The sequence below is a fragment of the Pseudopipra pipra genome, chromosome 8, assembly GCF_036250125.1.
Source record: "Pseudopipra pipra isolate bDixPip1 chromosome 8, bDixPip1.hap1, whole genome shotgun sequence".
In the NCBI taxonomy this organism is placed as follows: Eukaryota; Metazoa; Chordata; class Aves; order Passeriformes; family Pipridae; genus Pseudopipra; species Pseudopipra pipra.
This window is the reverse complement of record NC_087556.1, coordinates 27470045-27486362: the sequence shown is the minus strand read 5'-3', so window position 1 is coordinate 27486362 and position 16318 is coordinate 27470045. Positions and strand designations below refer to the sequence as shown.

The window sequence follows — 16318 nt, the reverse complement described above, 5'->3', positions numbered from 1 at the left end:
AAGAAAGGACACAAGAGAGAGCAGCCAAGCAGGGATTGTAATTCCCACCTGCCCAAGTGTGGGTCTCACAGCAGGTTCAGATCATCATGGGAAAGGGGAAGCAGATCACACACCCCCTTTCAAAAACCAGACCAAAGCAAGCTGCTACAGCAGGAAGCAGCTTTCCATGCATCCTTGCATCAGGCAGGTTTGCTACCTGTGTCTAACCCAGCTTGCCATGTCTATACCGATGCAGGGTGGCAGCACTGGAGTTAAAAAGATCCAAGAGTCAGGGTGGCAGCAGCAGTTCTTGAAGGCTGAGCTGTATAAAAGGTCCACGGGATAATTGCCTGAAATTGCCAGGTTCCCAGAAAGCAGAGCATGTCAGTGTGGTTTCACAGGGACTGAGGCCGCCGGGCAGCAAGACTTTCTGTGTTTTCCCTTTGTTCCTTATTTCACCATCTAGTGGCAAAAGCAAGTAACACTGAGAAGCCGTCCAGGAGCTGCAGTGGCTCTGGAAGAGCTCTTTGCACCAGCTCCTCCTAGTCAGACCCACAGCTGCCTCAACTGGGGACACAGAGAAGGACACAGCCAGCACCCAGAGCCCTGCAAGTCCCCCAGTTCTAAACCATGGCCCTGTATAAAGACTCCCCTGCACAAGCTGACTCCCATCCCAGATGGACCACTCTGCCAACCCCGTGCTGCTGTGTCCCTGCTGCCCCCCCAGCCCAGCTGTAACCCACAGGCTTCTGTAACTTCGCCTCCAGGCACCAGTAGCCTCCTCTCCTCAAAATCACCCAGCCCCAGCTCCCAAGGGGACAGTAAGCATAGATAGGTGCAGAAGATCAGCACTGGGCAGAACAAACTCAGGTCTCCCAGTGATCAAGCCCAGATGAGCTACTAATGGCACAGGCTGAGCCAAGACCCCAGGAAAAGACATCATGGTGAGCAGCGTCATTCTGAATTGAGACTTCTCCTTCCCCACCTCAGCTGAACTGTTAACCAGGGCTGCAGTGGGCAGAGGAGAAAGGGTGTTGGAAGGGGACACAAATACCTCCAAGGAAAAACCTTTACTGTGGACTCAGCCGGGTGCTCGAGTGCCTGGGGTGCTGAGGAGAGCTTGCCTTCATCAGGTCTCCAGAGCTGCTTTCTCCTTTGGCTGCCCCTCTGCCACGAGGCCATGTCAGAGGGGAGATTTCCACCAAGGCTGGGTTGCCTCCCCATGCCCTGGCCACAATCCACCCACTTGGACATGACAGGAATATTTGTACGTGAAACTGCTCCATGGGAAGGAAGGAGAGGGCACCTGTCTCTGCAGGGGAACTTCCCAGAACAGAGAGCTCGCAGAGTGGGGACAGCCCCCACGGCAGGGCCAGGGGCTGCCTCACATTTGAACCCCAGCTGGTGGATGGTCCAACACCTTCCCGGCCTGTGTGGTGACAGCCAGGGGAGCCAAAAGCACAGAGAAATATTCATCATCTAGTGAGAACAGGAGGGAGGGCTCTTCTCTCCAAAGCCAGGTTTTCCATCCTCACGGTGATTTGCAAATTCTGCATCCATCATTGTTACTGTGCTCATTCCCACACTGCCTACAACACAGTTCCCTGTGCAGATTGCATAGGGATATTGCAGACTGCAAGGTACAATCATAGGAATATTGCATAGGGATTATACAGACTGCAAGGTACAATCATAGGAATATTGCATAGGGATATTGCAGATTGCAAGGTACAACTTTTTTTATCCTGAGAGGCTCAAATTAACACTAGCTTTTGATTTATTGCTTATTCAGCACTGTCAGTTGCTTTTCAGCAATACAAACTAGCTCTCTCCCCAGGAAACATTTATCCTATCTGGGAATTGAGGGTGGTAATGTGTAATCAGGACAAAGCACTTAGAGAATGCAGGCTGAGAGAAGCACTATAATACATCTCCACTTGTGTTTTTTCAACTCAGACTTTCCTTTTCCCTGGAAGTATTCTAGGTACCAAGGGAAATTCCTGCTATACAAAATTCAAGAGCAAAATAACCCATGTCATTCCCTGAAGTGTCACAGAAAACCAAGCACATGTCAAAAGGCATTAATCTCTGCTGCTACAAACTCTTTTTTTTTTTTTTTTTCTGAGAAGTTGTTTTCAACCCTGAACAAAGCAATGGCAGCAAATGCTTCTGCCACAATTTAAGTCTTGGCACTCTGATGAAGGATAGAGCAGGTCAGTGCCTAGGACTGCTAGGATGCTGTCCCTATCTTCACAAGGCTTGATGTCTTTAACACCCTCTACTATTCTCAGAACAACTGATGGGAGCCAAGCCATTTGCTTGGCACAAAGAAGTGGACACAAAGAAGTGCTTCCACAACAAAGTGGAAATTGCCATACAGTATTCAAGCCCTACCAGAGGTTTAGTCCCAGTGAAATCAGGCACATATAGAAAAACAGCACAACTGAAATCTCAAGGCTTAACAGCACCCTTTCATTCTAGCTGGGCTAAAAATATTCCCCCCAAATCCTCAGAAAGGCAGTTCACTGCTACTGCAACTTGCTTCAATTGACAGCCCCTCAAAACTGTTTTGTTGAGGAGACCTTCCTTGCTGCCCTGCAGGCAGGATGAGTGGGATCCAGCACCCACCCACTCAGCCACCAGGCTCAGGTGCTATGTAGGAGGGTTCCCAGTGTCTCTGAGCACTGGGACACCTCACCAGGCCAGCAAAGTCCTCTGAAGTTGAAGTCCCTGAAGATCACCATTGATTCATCACTACAATCCAATCTCAATTTTCCTTAAGCAGAGCAAGAGATGAGTGGTAAAAAGCAATCGTGGCAACTTTAACAAGTATCTTAAAAAAATGTAAATTTTTAAACATTTCTGGGGAATTACATGTCTTTTTGAAATGAGAATGTCATTTTCTCATTAATATTTTACTAACAATTTAATTGTGGGAGCATGTGGGTTTTCCTAAAGCAAAAGCAATGAATACTATTAAGCATTACACATATTTCAGAACTCTTTACCAGACTGTTAAGCACTCTGTGCCACTTCAAAAATTAATACGTTCATCCTTATTCCTAAATGGTTTGAAGCACAGATTGGCCACAGAATTGTTGTTTAATCAAAATTCATTCCTTTCCGAGTCTTGACATGTATCCCAAGCCAAATCTTTTATTTGGCAAGTACTCAGACATCAATCCCTTCACAGGGACTCTGAGACACCATGTAAAAACCTGGCTGGGCTCTATAAACAAAGTGTCCAAGGAGCCAACAGAGAAGCTGTACAGCAATGCACAGCTGTGCCATGTGCAGCTGATCCATCTTTTTTATTTCCCTCTCCCAGCCATCTGTTCCCAAATCCTGTTTTTCTCTTGGTGTCTCCATTCTCCAACAGAACTAGAGAAAAGGGGCTCATAACCAATACAAAGCAAATTCAGAAGAACTGGCAGCACCAACTGAATCAGAAGCCACTGGTCCCACACCATCTTTTTGTTCTCCCTGCCCTCCTTCACTTACTTCAGCCCAAGACACTGTGGGAGGCACAAGGGTGAGATATGTGGCTGCTGGCAAGAGGGAAATATGATGTAGGAGAGATGGCAGGTAAGACTGCAAGTGGAGAAGCGGAGATCAGATGTGAGACACTACGAGTTCACAGGGAAAAAATCATGCACTGCCAGAGAAGCCCCTCCTTCTCCAGGAGGATTCTGCTACTTCCAAATATGGTTCTGTTTTGAAGTAACATCAACCCTCCCCAAATTTCAAAAAGCTTCTTCAGAGGAAGCAGTGGCCTGGCTCCAGAACCATCCATCTGGTGGAGCCACAGACCCAAGAATCTTGGCTGCGTTCTCCTGCCTGGCAGGCTGTGCCTGGAGCTGCAGCCGGGTGTGGGCTGTAAACTACACCAACCAGAAGGGTGGCTGGCCCCAGGGTACCAACCACCCCTCACTTTGATCAATTTGCTTTTAGGGAATTGCCTCCAGTGCCTTTCACCCTTTCCAGGCAAACCTCTGACTCACTGGTGCTGCTGGGACTCCCACCAGAACCATCCGGCGCTGTGTGATGCGGCTCCTTGGGAGGCTGGAAATGCCCGGCAGGCCTAAAAAGAAGTGCTTTACTTGGAGATGGTTATAGAGCCTGAAATCAGAGCTGCCTTGCTGACCAGCAGCTCCACACCTAGTTGAATTTCTTGCCTGCTGCTGCTCTGGCAAGGATAGACAATTATAACTTCTCAGTTTTAACTTTCCACTCAGTTAACATATTTGGCAAGGGCCAAAAAAAGCTGAAGGGCATCCAAAAACCTTGGGTCATATGGAGAGAAGTTTTACCACGCTGTCCTTACCATGGCTATTTGCAAACAAGGTTTTAAGATTTTCAAGGAAAAATGTACTTCCATCAAAACTGTCCACATGAAATTTGGAAATCACTTCAGGCAGCACAGCTGTAATAACGCAGGACAAAATGCAAACCAGCTATTACTAGGTCAAATGAAGCAAGTATCAAACTACAGCAAATTAAGGATTCATTATGAATCTTAACAAAGAAATACTTTACTAATACAAAGAAAAAAGAGGGTATTGTGGAAAGAGCTTTTAAAAGGGAACACTTGTGTGCAATTCTGCAGATAGCATCTTACTCGGAGGCAGTCGGTAGATTGATCTCTAAAGACTCTTAAAAGGTTTTGCAGTGGAAAAAAATAGTTGCAAGGCACACAGTCAGATCATTAACTGTGGAGCCCAGGCTGCCAGCTGCTCACTCAAATACTCCAGATGGCTCCTCCTCTAAAACATCATCATTTGATCTTGGTAATCAAATTATCTCCCACTCTTACAATCCTAAGTGAGGCAAGGCTTGAACGAAGAGATGATGTATTTTATTTGACTGAGATGGATTGTGAAAACAAAATAAATTAGCTTTCAAGGCACTCAGCCTCTTCTAGTTGTATCAAAGCTAAACATCTCCAGCCCTTTAACACCTTTTTTTCTACCATGGCCATTGGACACGGTTCACAGCACTAGCTATGCCCTATAAAGATGCCCAGCATGCAGATTTTATACTGTTTGTACACTAAGCAACATACAGTGGTATCTAAATCCACAAGTTCCCAGCAGTGGAAAGCAGGACCTGTCACTGGAGAGCAGTGCTGGGAGACTCAGTATCCTGAAGCACTTAGGCTGGATTAATTACACAAACATGTAATCTGTTTGTCTCGCCAGAGACACACAAGACACCGTCTGCATATTTTTGAGGCCTTTAGTACAGCCTTAAGGACATAAGGTGGCAGAAATGAGACATTTTCTTCACTTTTCACTCAATTATAGCCAACATGTGTGATTCTTCTGAGGCCAGGCTCATCTGGGGATGCTCACTTCAGCCATCTGAGCAGAAAGTGGTCACAACCAGCAAGATCCCCCTGTCCAGGTGCTGACACCGATTGTTGGCAGGATGCCACTGGGGCAGGGGAAGATTGCTTTTCTTTTTTTTTTAACTATGGGAATTTCTTTCCTTTTCTACAAAGGCTGCAAGGAGGAAAATAAAACCCAACCAGTGCACTGTTGGTCTCCAACTTTTCTTCCAAAAAAACCGTAACACTAGAAATTTCACAGTATTTCCATAAAACATTGGGCTTTCACAGTTTAAAAACGCCAGCTGAAATATTCAAAAGTCACATCTTCCAAAATGATGCACTCTTACTATAATGAAGAGGGTATTTTAAATGTTGGCGTTATTTAAAGCAGCACCCTATGGAAAATTTAATATTAATTTTGTTTTTCATACCTTGTTGCAAGAGATGATGGAAGTCAGTTATAGCTAATCAGAGGTAACAATTCATTATTGCAGTGGGTGGCCTGCATCTAAAGTATAAACCCCAATCTGATCCTTGCCTAGTGGGATTATTCCCTATTGGAGTTTAGTACTAAACTTTATCACCCACTCAAATTTAATTTTTATAACAGAGCTGTACTTTTATTTCACTAAGTAGAAGTACACAAAGAACAAAAGAGCTTGCTAAAGGCCATGAATTAGGAAAAAAAAAATCAGAGCTGGGACCAGAAAACCACAGAGAAAGGCAGCAAGAATCATCATGGAACAGAAGAGGTTTCATTTGAAAAAAAGCTAAAAAACTAGAACTTCATGACTTGGAGAAAAAAACTTCAAGAGTGGTAAAAAGCAGATGAACAGGAAAAAGACTGTTCATAAAATTCTCAGAATACAAGAACTAGGAGTCACCAAATGAAATAAGGTGGTGTGGTTCGAAACAAACAAAAGGAAGTACTTTTTCACCCAGCACATAATTATATTGTAGAATTATTAGACACAGGATGTTGCAGAGGCCAGAAATACAAAGAGATTTAGAATTTAAAAAAAAAAAAAAAGAAAGAAAAGAAAAAGGAAAAAGAAAAAGAAAGTTTCTCCTGTGAATTTGCCTAATCCATCAAGAGCTACTAAATCCAGCGATGCAGATGCTGTTTCCTTTTTGCAAGCCCTTCAGACTGTGGTTGGTGAGGTCTGGAGCAGTACAACAGAGGAACTGCAGGTCCCTGTTCTGCACATCTGTACAGGGGATGGATGGCATGTAGTCCAGCATCACAGCACAGGACAGCCACTCCTGTGAGGAGACTGGCTTGTTTTCAGATTGTCAGATCACTTCTGGTAACAGGGACCTACTCAAACACAGACCATTAGGTAGGTTGCTCAGACCCCCTACTGATTTTAATCAGCAGAGATCTGATGAAAGGACAGAAGCACTCACATTACTGCAGGAATGACTGCTCCACACTAAAAGAACCTGTTCTAGCTTTTTAAATCTATAGTCCTCCTCTGCCTCATCGTATCCAAACTGCTGAGGTCCTTCTATTCTAACTGCAAAGGATACTGGCTCCTTTTTTTTGTTTGTAGGACATGACGTAAGAGTGACCTTCTTGAAACAGCATCTGCAGTGATGAGCCTTACAGAGCTGAAAGACATCAGACATCTATGACACAGACTGGTGTCATAGCAGCTGGGAAATATTGTATTAAACCAGAAGATTAAATGCTGGTGTCTGTCTTTTAGGCACCACAATTCTGTACCTACTTTAATTTTGTTGCTGTTGAAATGCATTTTGCACTAAAATCCAAAATTTTATTTCCCTTTCAGAGAGAAGGTTGTGGGGTTTTTTTACTGCATGCCCTACTATACTGTAACAAAAAGAATGTAAAAGCTTTTACCAACATTTGCTTTATAGGTGTCCAGTCCACATGACTGTGAGTAAAGCAGTAACTATCATCCAACTTTTGAAGTTTCTTGTAATTGCTCTATATGAAAATCTATATTTTAATTGAGATCTTTCAAAGATTGGTAAGTATATAATGAGAAAGTAGTTCTTGATAATTTGAGATGCTGCAAAAGTATGACTTACATCCAAGTTAGTTCAGACTAAAAATACTAGAAAACTTTCAAAAGACTCAGTGGCAGCTTATTTACAAATATACTATTTATAATGAATGCATTGATACAGAATGACTCTTATAAAAAAGCAAGGCAATCTTTTATATAGACATAACAATCAACATTACAATAATTCAGATTAAAAGTACATTTTTATAGACTGTTTACACTCTTGCTTAGCTTTTAACCACAAAATTAGTGTGGTCTGGTATTTTTCCACAGCAAAAATCCTGTGAAGTCCTGGTTAAAACCTAAATCAGAATAAAAAACCATAATTTTTTGATATTTGCTAAGGTAAAAACAAAACCCATTTGTAAATACTATCATTTGTTTATAATCATCCTTACTGTGCCTTGAAGTTTGTGTTGTGCAAATTACTGCCAACTGCACATTTCTAACTAGAAACTGTTCTGGCATGTCCATTGATACAACTGAGGTGTGAAACATGAAAATTCTTAGTTGCATCCAGATATGAAAAGTCTCCTGATATGGATTTGTGCTGATTCAGAAATTTAATTTATTTTAGGGTTTTTAAAAAAAACGGGGGGGGGGGGGGGGGGAGGAAATAACCTCTCGACATTTTCTAATTGTTAAATAAAAGACATTTTTCAAACTCCCAGGATTAAAGATGACACTTCAATTCCAGGTGACACAGTGGATTTAAGCACTAACCAGAGGGACACTCTAAGTACTACTTGTCTAAATCATGTACATGGGCAAACACGACCTTCAAAAAGTCTACACATGCATGTTCCTCACCTAGAAAAAACCTAAATCAAAGAGAGGCACCGAAGCAAATATTCTACAACCCAAATCTCTTTCTAAAAAGGGTGCATGAAGGTCACATTTCCATTGGCATCTCCCAAACTGAAAAGTCCCAATTGCACAACTGTGTGACCCAACTTTACAAGCAGCATTTCCACTGCATTTATACTTGACAACTTTGGTGACAAACTAAAATACAGGACAGCGAGAGACACAACTTTAAGGGGTTTATACTAAAACATTTTTGCAAATAATTATAAAACATCTTCCTATTTAGTAAATTAAAATTCAATATGTAACCAATATGAGTCACAACAGCAATTATTCCTTCTTTTCATTATTTAGCAAATCTCTGACCTGCTTTATACCTTACCAGACTTCCATAATACTATATAGTTTATAGTAGCTTCGCTTGTTTAATCAAGGCATGAGTCAGGATAGTGTCTTTATGGGGCATGTGTATGTATGTACATAGGCACAGACACATACAAAATTGATATTTTGTCTATGGACAAGCAATCAAGGTCATGATTTTCACCCAAAGTAAAGATTGTCACATTTTTCAATAACCATTCTAAATTATTTCCCCCAGTATGGCAAGGGGGATAAATATTTAATACAAGTACCTGGGAATCACTTGTTTTCAAAGATGCTGTAAATAATTAATTTTTCCACCTTGTCTATGCTTTCATACATCTACAGATACACAAATACATTTTTGTATGTATGTATACATACCCTTGTCAGAGTGAAGATCTTTCCATTCATACTTTAACTGCTATAGGCAAATAAAATTCTTAAAGTCAGTATGTGTGTCCAACTGAATGTCATCAGGCACTAAATACAACTTAGAAACCATACCAGTTAACAATCCAGCATCCTAGGAAATGCAAAAAGTCTGTTATGTCAGGATGTAAGACTGTTTTGAATGATCAAACCATCTGGATTTATATGGATCTATGTATAGATTTGGATATAAAACCATGTAAGTACTTATATGTATTCCCAATCCATGCCAGATATTCATTACTTAAAATTAATTTAAAATTAAAGGATAATTTTAAAGAACTGTCCTTCTGAGTTGATTTTTCCTGTATCAGAACTTCTCTCACACTGCTTTTATTCAAATCTCTCTTGAGACATTGAAAAAATAAGCATTCACCTCAGAGTGTATAAAATTAAACTCCTAAAACAGGGCTCAGTATTATCTGGCATTGCAACAACCATACTAATACAAGATAGTTTGAAAAAATATCCTGTTTTTAATATAGTAATGAATTAAAACATAGCTTTATTTATTCCTATAAGTGTACTGAAAAGAATAGTTTGTTTTTAAGCGAGTGTAACGAGCGCTATTTTGGTAGCCAACTTCTCCACAAGAATTTATGTGAGAGAGGGTCAGCTCCAATCATACAGTCATTAACCATGTACCTTAACAAGGTGAATAATCAACGTATTTACAAACTAAACAAATTCAATCCCGTCAACTCTTATAAAAATGGGATTGAGGAGTAGACAGGGAATGAGACCAAGACGCTTGAAAACACAAGGGGTCGCCACTTTTGTTTCAAGGAACCATATTAATAAAACCAGTTTCCCCTAGTGACCTGAGGGCACAAATACGGACTTAGCAGTATATTCAGAAGTTAGATTACAGTCTTGATACTAAGCAGTTCAGCATCTTCATATTTTAACACCTTAATGCTGAGAAAGATTAACCCAGGCAGAACTGTAAGGAACTAGCCTTTTATAAACTAAAGTCTAAACTGAAAAGCTACAGTAGATGTAAAAAAAAAAAAAAGGGGGGAGGGGGGAAACAGAGACAGAGTGTATGAGAAAGAACAGACATTACTTAGTAAAATCCAGTGACATCTACAATACTTTTACAGCATGTTTAAGCCCTCTAAGGTTTTATATCTCCACCTGCCTTCCATTTAAACTTACTTCTTGTTAATGAAAAGATGTACAACAAAACAAAATGAAAATAGATCAAGGGAATACATCTAAATAAGCATGCCTGAAAGCCAGAAGTAATATTCCCAAACTTCTGCATGTGAAACAGATTTCCCATGGCATCGATTGATTTGATTTTGTGCAAAAGGTACAGTCCTCTAAGTCACACTACGCCAGCAGCAATTCCAACGAGTATAAACTGAACAGTTCTTGGGGAATCGTGGAATGCAACCACCTCGAGTTCCTACCCTCCTGAAAAAGGACAACAGGCCCTACAAGTGCAGCAATAGTGTAAATCTCCCTGAAGCATCTTCTGCCTTTTAAATGACCGAGAAATTCACGATAAAACTGAATGTCCACTACTTACAGTGTTTCTCTTGAGCTACCAGCATCTCTGCACAAATGAAAAAGGTGCCTCTTTTTTAATAGATCGGTTTAATACTGAAACAGATAGGATGAAGTTAAAAAAGAATAATCGAGATACTGAACTGAATATTTTGAAGCAAGTGCCCCAGCTGTGGGGAAAAGTGCATTTAGTTCAGCAGCAAAACAGCACAGTGTGAAGATATTGTGCTTGGACACAGAAGTTCCGTAATGGAAGGAGGTACAAGGCAAGTCAAGATATAAAACCATAGTACATTGTTAACCAACCTTAAAACTTACATATATTGCAGTGTTTAAAAGTAAGACACATTCATTTATTGTACAAGGTCTAGGGAATCCTTAAAATTGCCTGTTGTAGTTTATGACTCAACATTGTAATAAAAATGTACATATATATTATTTCCTTGTCACTTAACTGTACTGTTAAACCTCATGGACTTGTTACTTCACACAATGAAAACCGCTCTTCACTGAGAATACTCGACGTTTTTACCAATCTGGAAAGGTTTACTTGTGCTAGAAAAGACCAACTGCAAAAGGCTCAGTTCAGATATGTTATGCCTGCAACTGATAACTCAGGGAAGCAAGACTTAAAGGAATTCAAGCTTTTTTTTTTCTTTTCGTTTTGACTGCATCCTTTTCACCTGCCAGTTGTTCTGATGAGTATATGTTTTTAGTATACAAACAGGTTGATAAAAATTCATCAGCAGAGGCATATAAATTCTAGATATGATTGATTAAAACAGAGCAAATCAGAATAAAACAAGATCCAGTGATTTACTCTGACTGTAAACAATATAAAAACACCATTTGCTTCAAATCTCAAAATAAGTTAAAAGAAAATCCCAACCTTAGGGCACATGACCCTTTCAGGTTTTGACACAAAAAAAAAAAAGGTGGGGGGAGGAAAACAGAAAAGTTCATTATATAAAGGTTATACATTTCTCTTAATTGAAAGTAAATCTAAGCAAAACTGGTTTTGTCCCTTAAATTTAAAGTTTGAGTTCATTGGCAATTGCTTTAAATGAACTGGCAATTTCAGATTATTCAGACAACTTCCATCAAGTTCAGCAAAGAAAACTTAGACAAGCATTTTTACAGAATAAAAAAAATCTAAATGGCTATGATTCCTCTATTAGCAGAAACACATAATGCAGTCTTAAATTTGCCTTTTTATATTATTTATATATTTATATATATATATAATATAATATAAACCACATATATTATATTATATATACATATACAGACAATTACAACATTAATGCAGTTTGTATTTTGTACAGTGTATTGGACAATTCAGTTAGCATCAGACCATGGCACGATATGGTCCCTGCATTTTTAGGAACTGAATGATGAAAGAGGGTCCTCCTGCAACAATCTGAGGTGGAAGGTGGCTGAGCGGGCAGTTCTCAATACTCATTATTGACAGTTTGCTGCAAAGAGCCAGCTCAAAGGGAAGGCTGTGCAGATTGGGGTTGTCATTCAAATACAGTTCTTCCAGATTCTCCAGTGTACCTGGTTAAAATAAAATAATAAATACTAGTATCTTCTTGATTCATGCACTTTATAACTTTTAGCTAGAGGCTCTGAGTCCACTTGAAGATTCTTTCCTATATGGAATACTGAGTCACTCACTCATCCAGATCCCTGTTTTCAAGCACAGCAATTACTGGTAACTGGTACCTAAGCAAGAACGAATTTGCTTTAGTTTCTCTATAAAAATATCCATTACTGCATCTCCTTTAGATAATAACTGAACTGTGAATCTAGAGAATAAGAGAACTGAGAGGGGCTTCACCATAACCATTCAGTCAAGAGCTATGCAATTGCAAGCAATATTGAATAGCTATCTAGTCAGAAGGACTTAGAAAATACTTACACCATACAGTATCTATGTCATACCTTTTATGTAAATATAAGCCATATATTAAAGACCTGAAGCTGTAACTATCATGTATCACAGGAAGAAAGCAGGAGTGTTCTCTGCACAGCAGTGAATTTATTAAATGGAACGAACAAGTGTGAAAATTTTTTCCTGAAGTGAAATTTTTCAACTTGCCTCTACTACAGATACTGCAATACAAATTAGCCAGAAGCTGGAAAATAGAGCAATTTCTTCATTCTTAAGTCTTCCATTCATCCTTTGAAAAACATAGGAGCCCTCCTTAAAACATTTTCCAATTTTATATACCATAAACATCTCCTGTAACCTAAGAGACTTTAATCTTTCGCAGGAGAAAGCAGTAGCCAGGACTCATGGCATGGAAAATCTACCAAAAGGAAAAGCTATAGAAGAAATAATGAGAAATAGTTGATAGCAAAATACATGAAGCAGTCACATCTGGAAATAGTTAACTATTCTCTAATCCTTGGAGACAACCAGCTTTAATAACCAACCTGTACTCCTACAATAGTATTTAAAATGTGCTTACTGATTTTAATTACATAGTTCGCTTTCACAGCATCCAAAATCTCTCCACTAAATTATGAACTACGTTAGTTTACATCAGGTTTAGACAGTTTTACGCTTTTCTCACATTTAGGCATATACAAAATGAGCAGATGCTGTAATGGCTCTTCACTAAAGACGCTGGGAGAGACAGAGCATGCCTTCCTCACCTGCTGTTTCTGACACATTTTGCTTTGTGTAGCTTGCCCCATCATTTTTTCCTCCGGAATAAATTAACTGTAAGATTTGAACATCTACTGGATGCTCAGAATCATACTCTGGACATATATCCTGGACACTAATTATAAAACAAATGTGGGCTCTCAGTTTCAGATGCTCTGAACCCATCAAGTCTGAACGTCTCAGGTAGACCAAAAAAAAAAAATCCTATTCCCTCCTTTCTTTCTGTAGATTTCCTCCACTTCCTCTTCTTACCTCATCAAGGTGAAGAACGATATGATGGCCTATAAACAAAAGCATGTGCAGAGGTACTTTCAGCAGAAACATCTGCTTCAGCTGTCTACACCTTACATAAGGTTTTTGTTTACATCATGGCATGAGAGTAGGATTAGCGCATTTCCTTTCTCTTTCCAAGAATAGATTCATGAAGTTGAGTGATGGATAATACAAAAAAATTGTGGGAGAATTTGGAGAAAAAAGGAATACATTACAAGTTAGTGTGTGTTCAGCAGCTTTCTGCAGCAGAACTGAGAAAAACAGAGAAAACTTTTCACTACAGTGAAGGAAGATAAAGATCATACACTAGTGCTGTTCCTGTGGTACATGCTTCACATCAGGTTGTGCATATTTAGAAGTTTCAAATGAATTTTGTGGCTTTTACTTATGAGCAGAGTAGATGTCTATCATAAGTGCTTTGGCTCAGGCATGTTGCACCAAACCAGAAAAAGGGATCTTACCAATTTCCTCAGGAAGATGTGTGAGAAGATTCTCTCCGAGCCCAAGGTGCGTCAGATTGGTAAGGTGACCGATACCTCTGGGAAGGGTGGTCAGCTGATTGTTAGTCAGAACCAATTTCTAAGGGAAAAACACATTTATAAAAATTAACTTAAGGACTTATGCTTGGAATGACAGCAAGTAACAAGATATAAAGCTGATAAATGGATGGGTTCTACTCTCCTGCATTTGAACAAGAAAAATTTCAACCATTCAACAACATTTCAAACCTCTATTAGGTATCACTAAACAAAAATAAAATAGTGGATAATAAGACACATCTAAGCATAAAAGATTTCATGAGCATGACTGAAATCAGGGGCTATCCCTGTGGTGGTACCGTAGTTATGGTACAACAGTTAAAAGCTTCAAAAATTGTTTGTTCAATATTAACTAATAAAGCTGGGGAACAATCAGTGGGGACTCATTGTGGGTGAAGCTGCACAAGATTCTTAACTTTTGGTTCTATGTCCAGTCTCAAATAGCTGCAATTAAATCAGCATGGTGTAAATAAAGGGCGTAAGATGTTTATCACGACCAATTATTGTTTCACCTGCAGATCCTTGAGGTAAGCTATTTCATTTGGCAAGGATTCCAGTTTGTTTTCCTCTAGATCTAACTCTCGGAGTTTCCGTAGATTTCCAATTCCATGGGGAAGTTTCTTTAGGAGATTGTTTGACAAGATAAGAACCTAAAAAAAAAAAACAAACAAAAAAAAACCCAAACACAGAGAATTTCAGCAACATAGTAAGTAAGTAAGTAACAGGTCAAGACACAATCTTTTTATATTTTCAAGCAATGAAATCCAACATTAGCCTACACTTACATTATATGGAAGTAATGAAAATTTAAAAAAAAAAAAAAAAAAAAAACAAACCAAAAAAACCAACCAACAACAAGTCAGTGATTTAACATAATTTTTTTTAAGTCTTTAATGATACAAATACATACATTTAGGGCATACTTCTTTCAAATATTATTATATGTAATAATAAATGAAAAGCAAAAACAAAAATTACCTTATTTCTTCAAATGACCAAAGAAAAACAACTTCTTCCTGGACTTGCCTATCATTTTGTTAAGTTTCCATATAGCTATCTCATAGTCGTGTTTTATATTATTTGCTGTGCTTGCCAAGACCTTAAAAAGCTTAGTACTTCCTCTTCTCCCCATGTCCCTTTGGTTAGGAGCAGCAGCAAATAAACATATAGAAGGGAGCACCTAAGCAGAACATTAGCACAACACAGGTACCCCCTGGCTTTCCAAAGTAGTCTCCTATCACACACCCACCCCTACTACAATGCTATCCTCTTGTTTTCATCCTCCTTTCTAAGTTGAAGTATAAATATCCCAGGTTCAAGAAATGTATCCCTATTTACGGTGTCCATTAACAAAGTTATTCATTATTCCACAGGCAAGTTAACAGGAGGTTACACTAATATACCATTTTTTCTCCAAAGAAGTCCTGCAGTTCTTAAAAGTCATCAAGCCTCAGCACAGCGAGTAGTCAGGTAATTAATTACTGATTAAACAATGCTAATATGTAGTTATTTAAGAAGGCACATTGAAACAAGAGCATGTGACAGAGCAGCCAGTGTGGACCCTGATCCCAGCCACACACAACCAGCCAAGGTTGTAAATGCCTGTCCCAACTCTCACTGGCTTCATGTAACATGGAAACACCAAAGGCAGGAACAGAACAAAACCAAGGTTAAAATCAAAGTGAAAATCAAAATGAAAAAAAGCCAAAGCATTAGCACAAGCAGTATTTCAGTGACCTTCCTTTATGCACTACGATATACACAAAATGGTAAGAATAGTAATGTTTTAATCACGTACAAAAAACAAAGGCAGGAACAGAAAATATTACCTACGTGCAAAGCAGCTGACTTAGCACTGCTGTGGGAACCTTCCCTTTTGTGTAAACACTGCCCAAATAGCTCTTTGTATTTGGTTCTTTAATTACAGAGAAAAACAGTGGCAATGGATCTGCAGACTGTGCAGCTCACCAGCTTCAGCAGCAGACAGACCACCAGCAAATCCAGTTGTTTGGTTACTAACTTCCAAATCACATCAACCACAGCCTTAACTTAAAAGGGAACTGGCCCACTAAATAGCTGTTACTCTGTCATATAAATTTTGCCCCAGATTACAGGAATAATTAATCATTCACAGCTGAAGTCACATTGGAAAAATCACAATTTCAAATATGCCATTTGCTATTGTTCTTTACCAGATTTTTCCCAGCAACTCATAAAGGCTACAAAGTCCCCTCAACTGCCCAAACAAGTACCTCTACCTTTATGTCCCTCCAAGGCAACTAATTTGTCTCTGCTGACGGTACCTTGGGAAACAGGACAAGGGGACACAACAGGTTTAGTTCATGGCTTCAACCTACAAGTTTTTCCCCCCTCAAAG

At 39.5% G+C, this 16318-nt stretch overlaps 1 protein-coding gene across 3 annotated transcripts in view; it reads right to left on the bottom strand.

Annotated features, from left to right (window-relative positions):
- Nucleotides 1-7420: 7420 nt before the first annotated feature.
- Nucleotides 7421-16318, bottom strand: part of SHOC2 (SHOC2 leucine rich repeat scaffold protein) — a 63815-nt gene continuing 54917 nt past the window's right edge. For all 3 annotated transcript variants that reach the window (XM_064663288.1, XM_064663289.1, XM_064663290.1), the window contains exons 7-9: nt 14454-14591; nt 13864-13981; nt 7421-12012 (exon numbers count right to left, since the gene is read on the bottom strand). In XM_064663288.1, the coding sequence (XP_064519358.1) occupies nt 11804-12012; nt 13864-13981; nt 14454-14591 (465 nt within the window). In that variant the 3' untranslated portion in view covers nt 7421-11803. The remainder of the gene's footprint in view (nt 12013-13863; nt 13982-14453; nt 14592-16318) is intronic.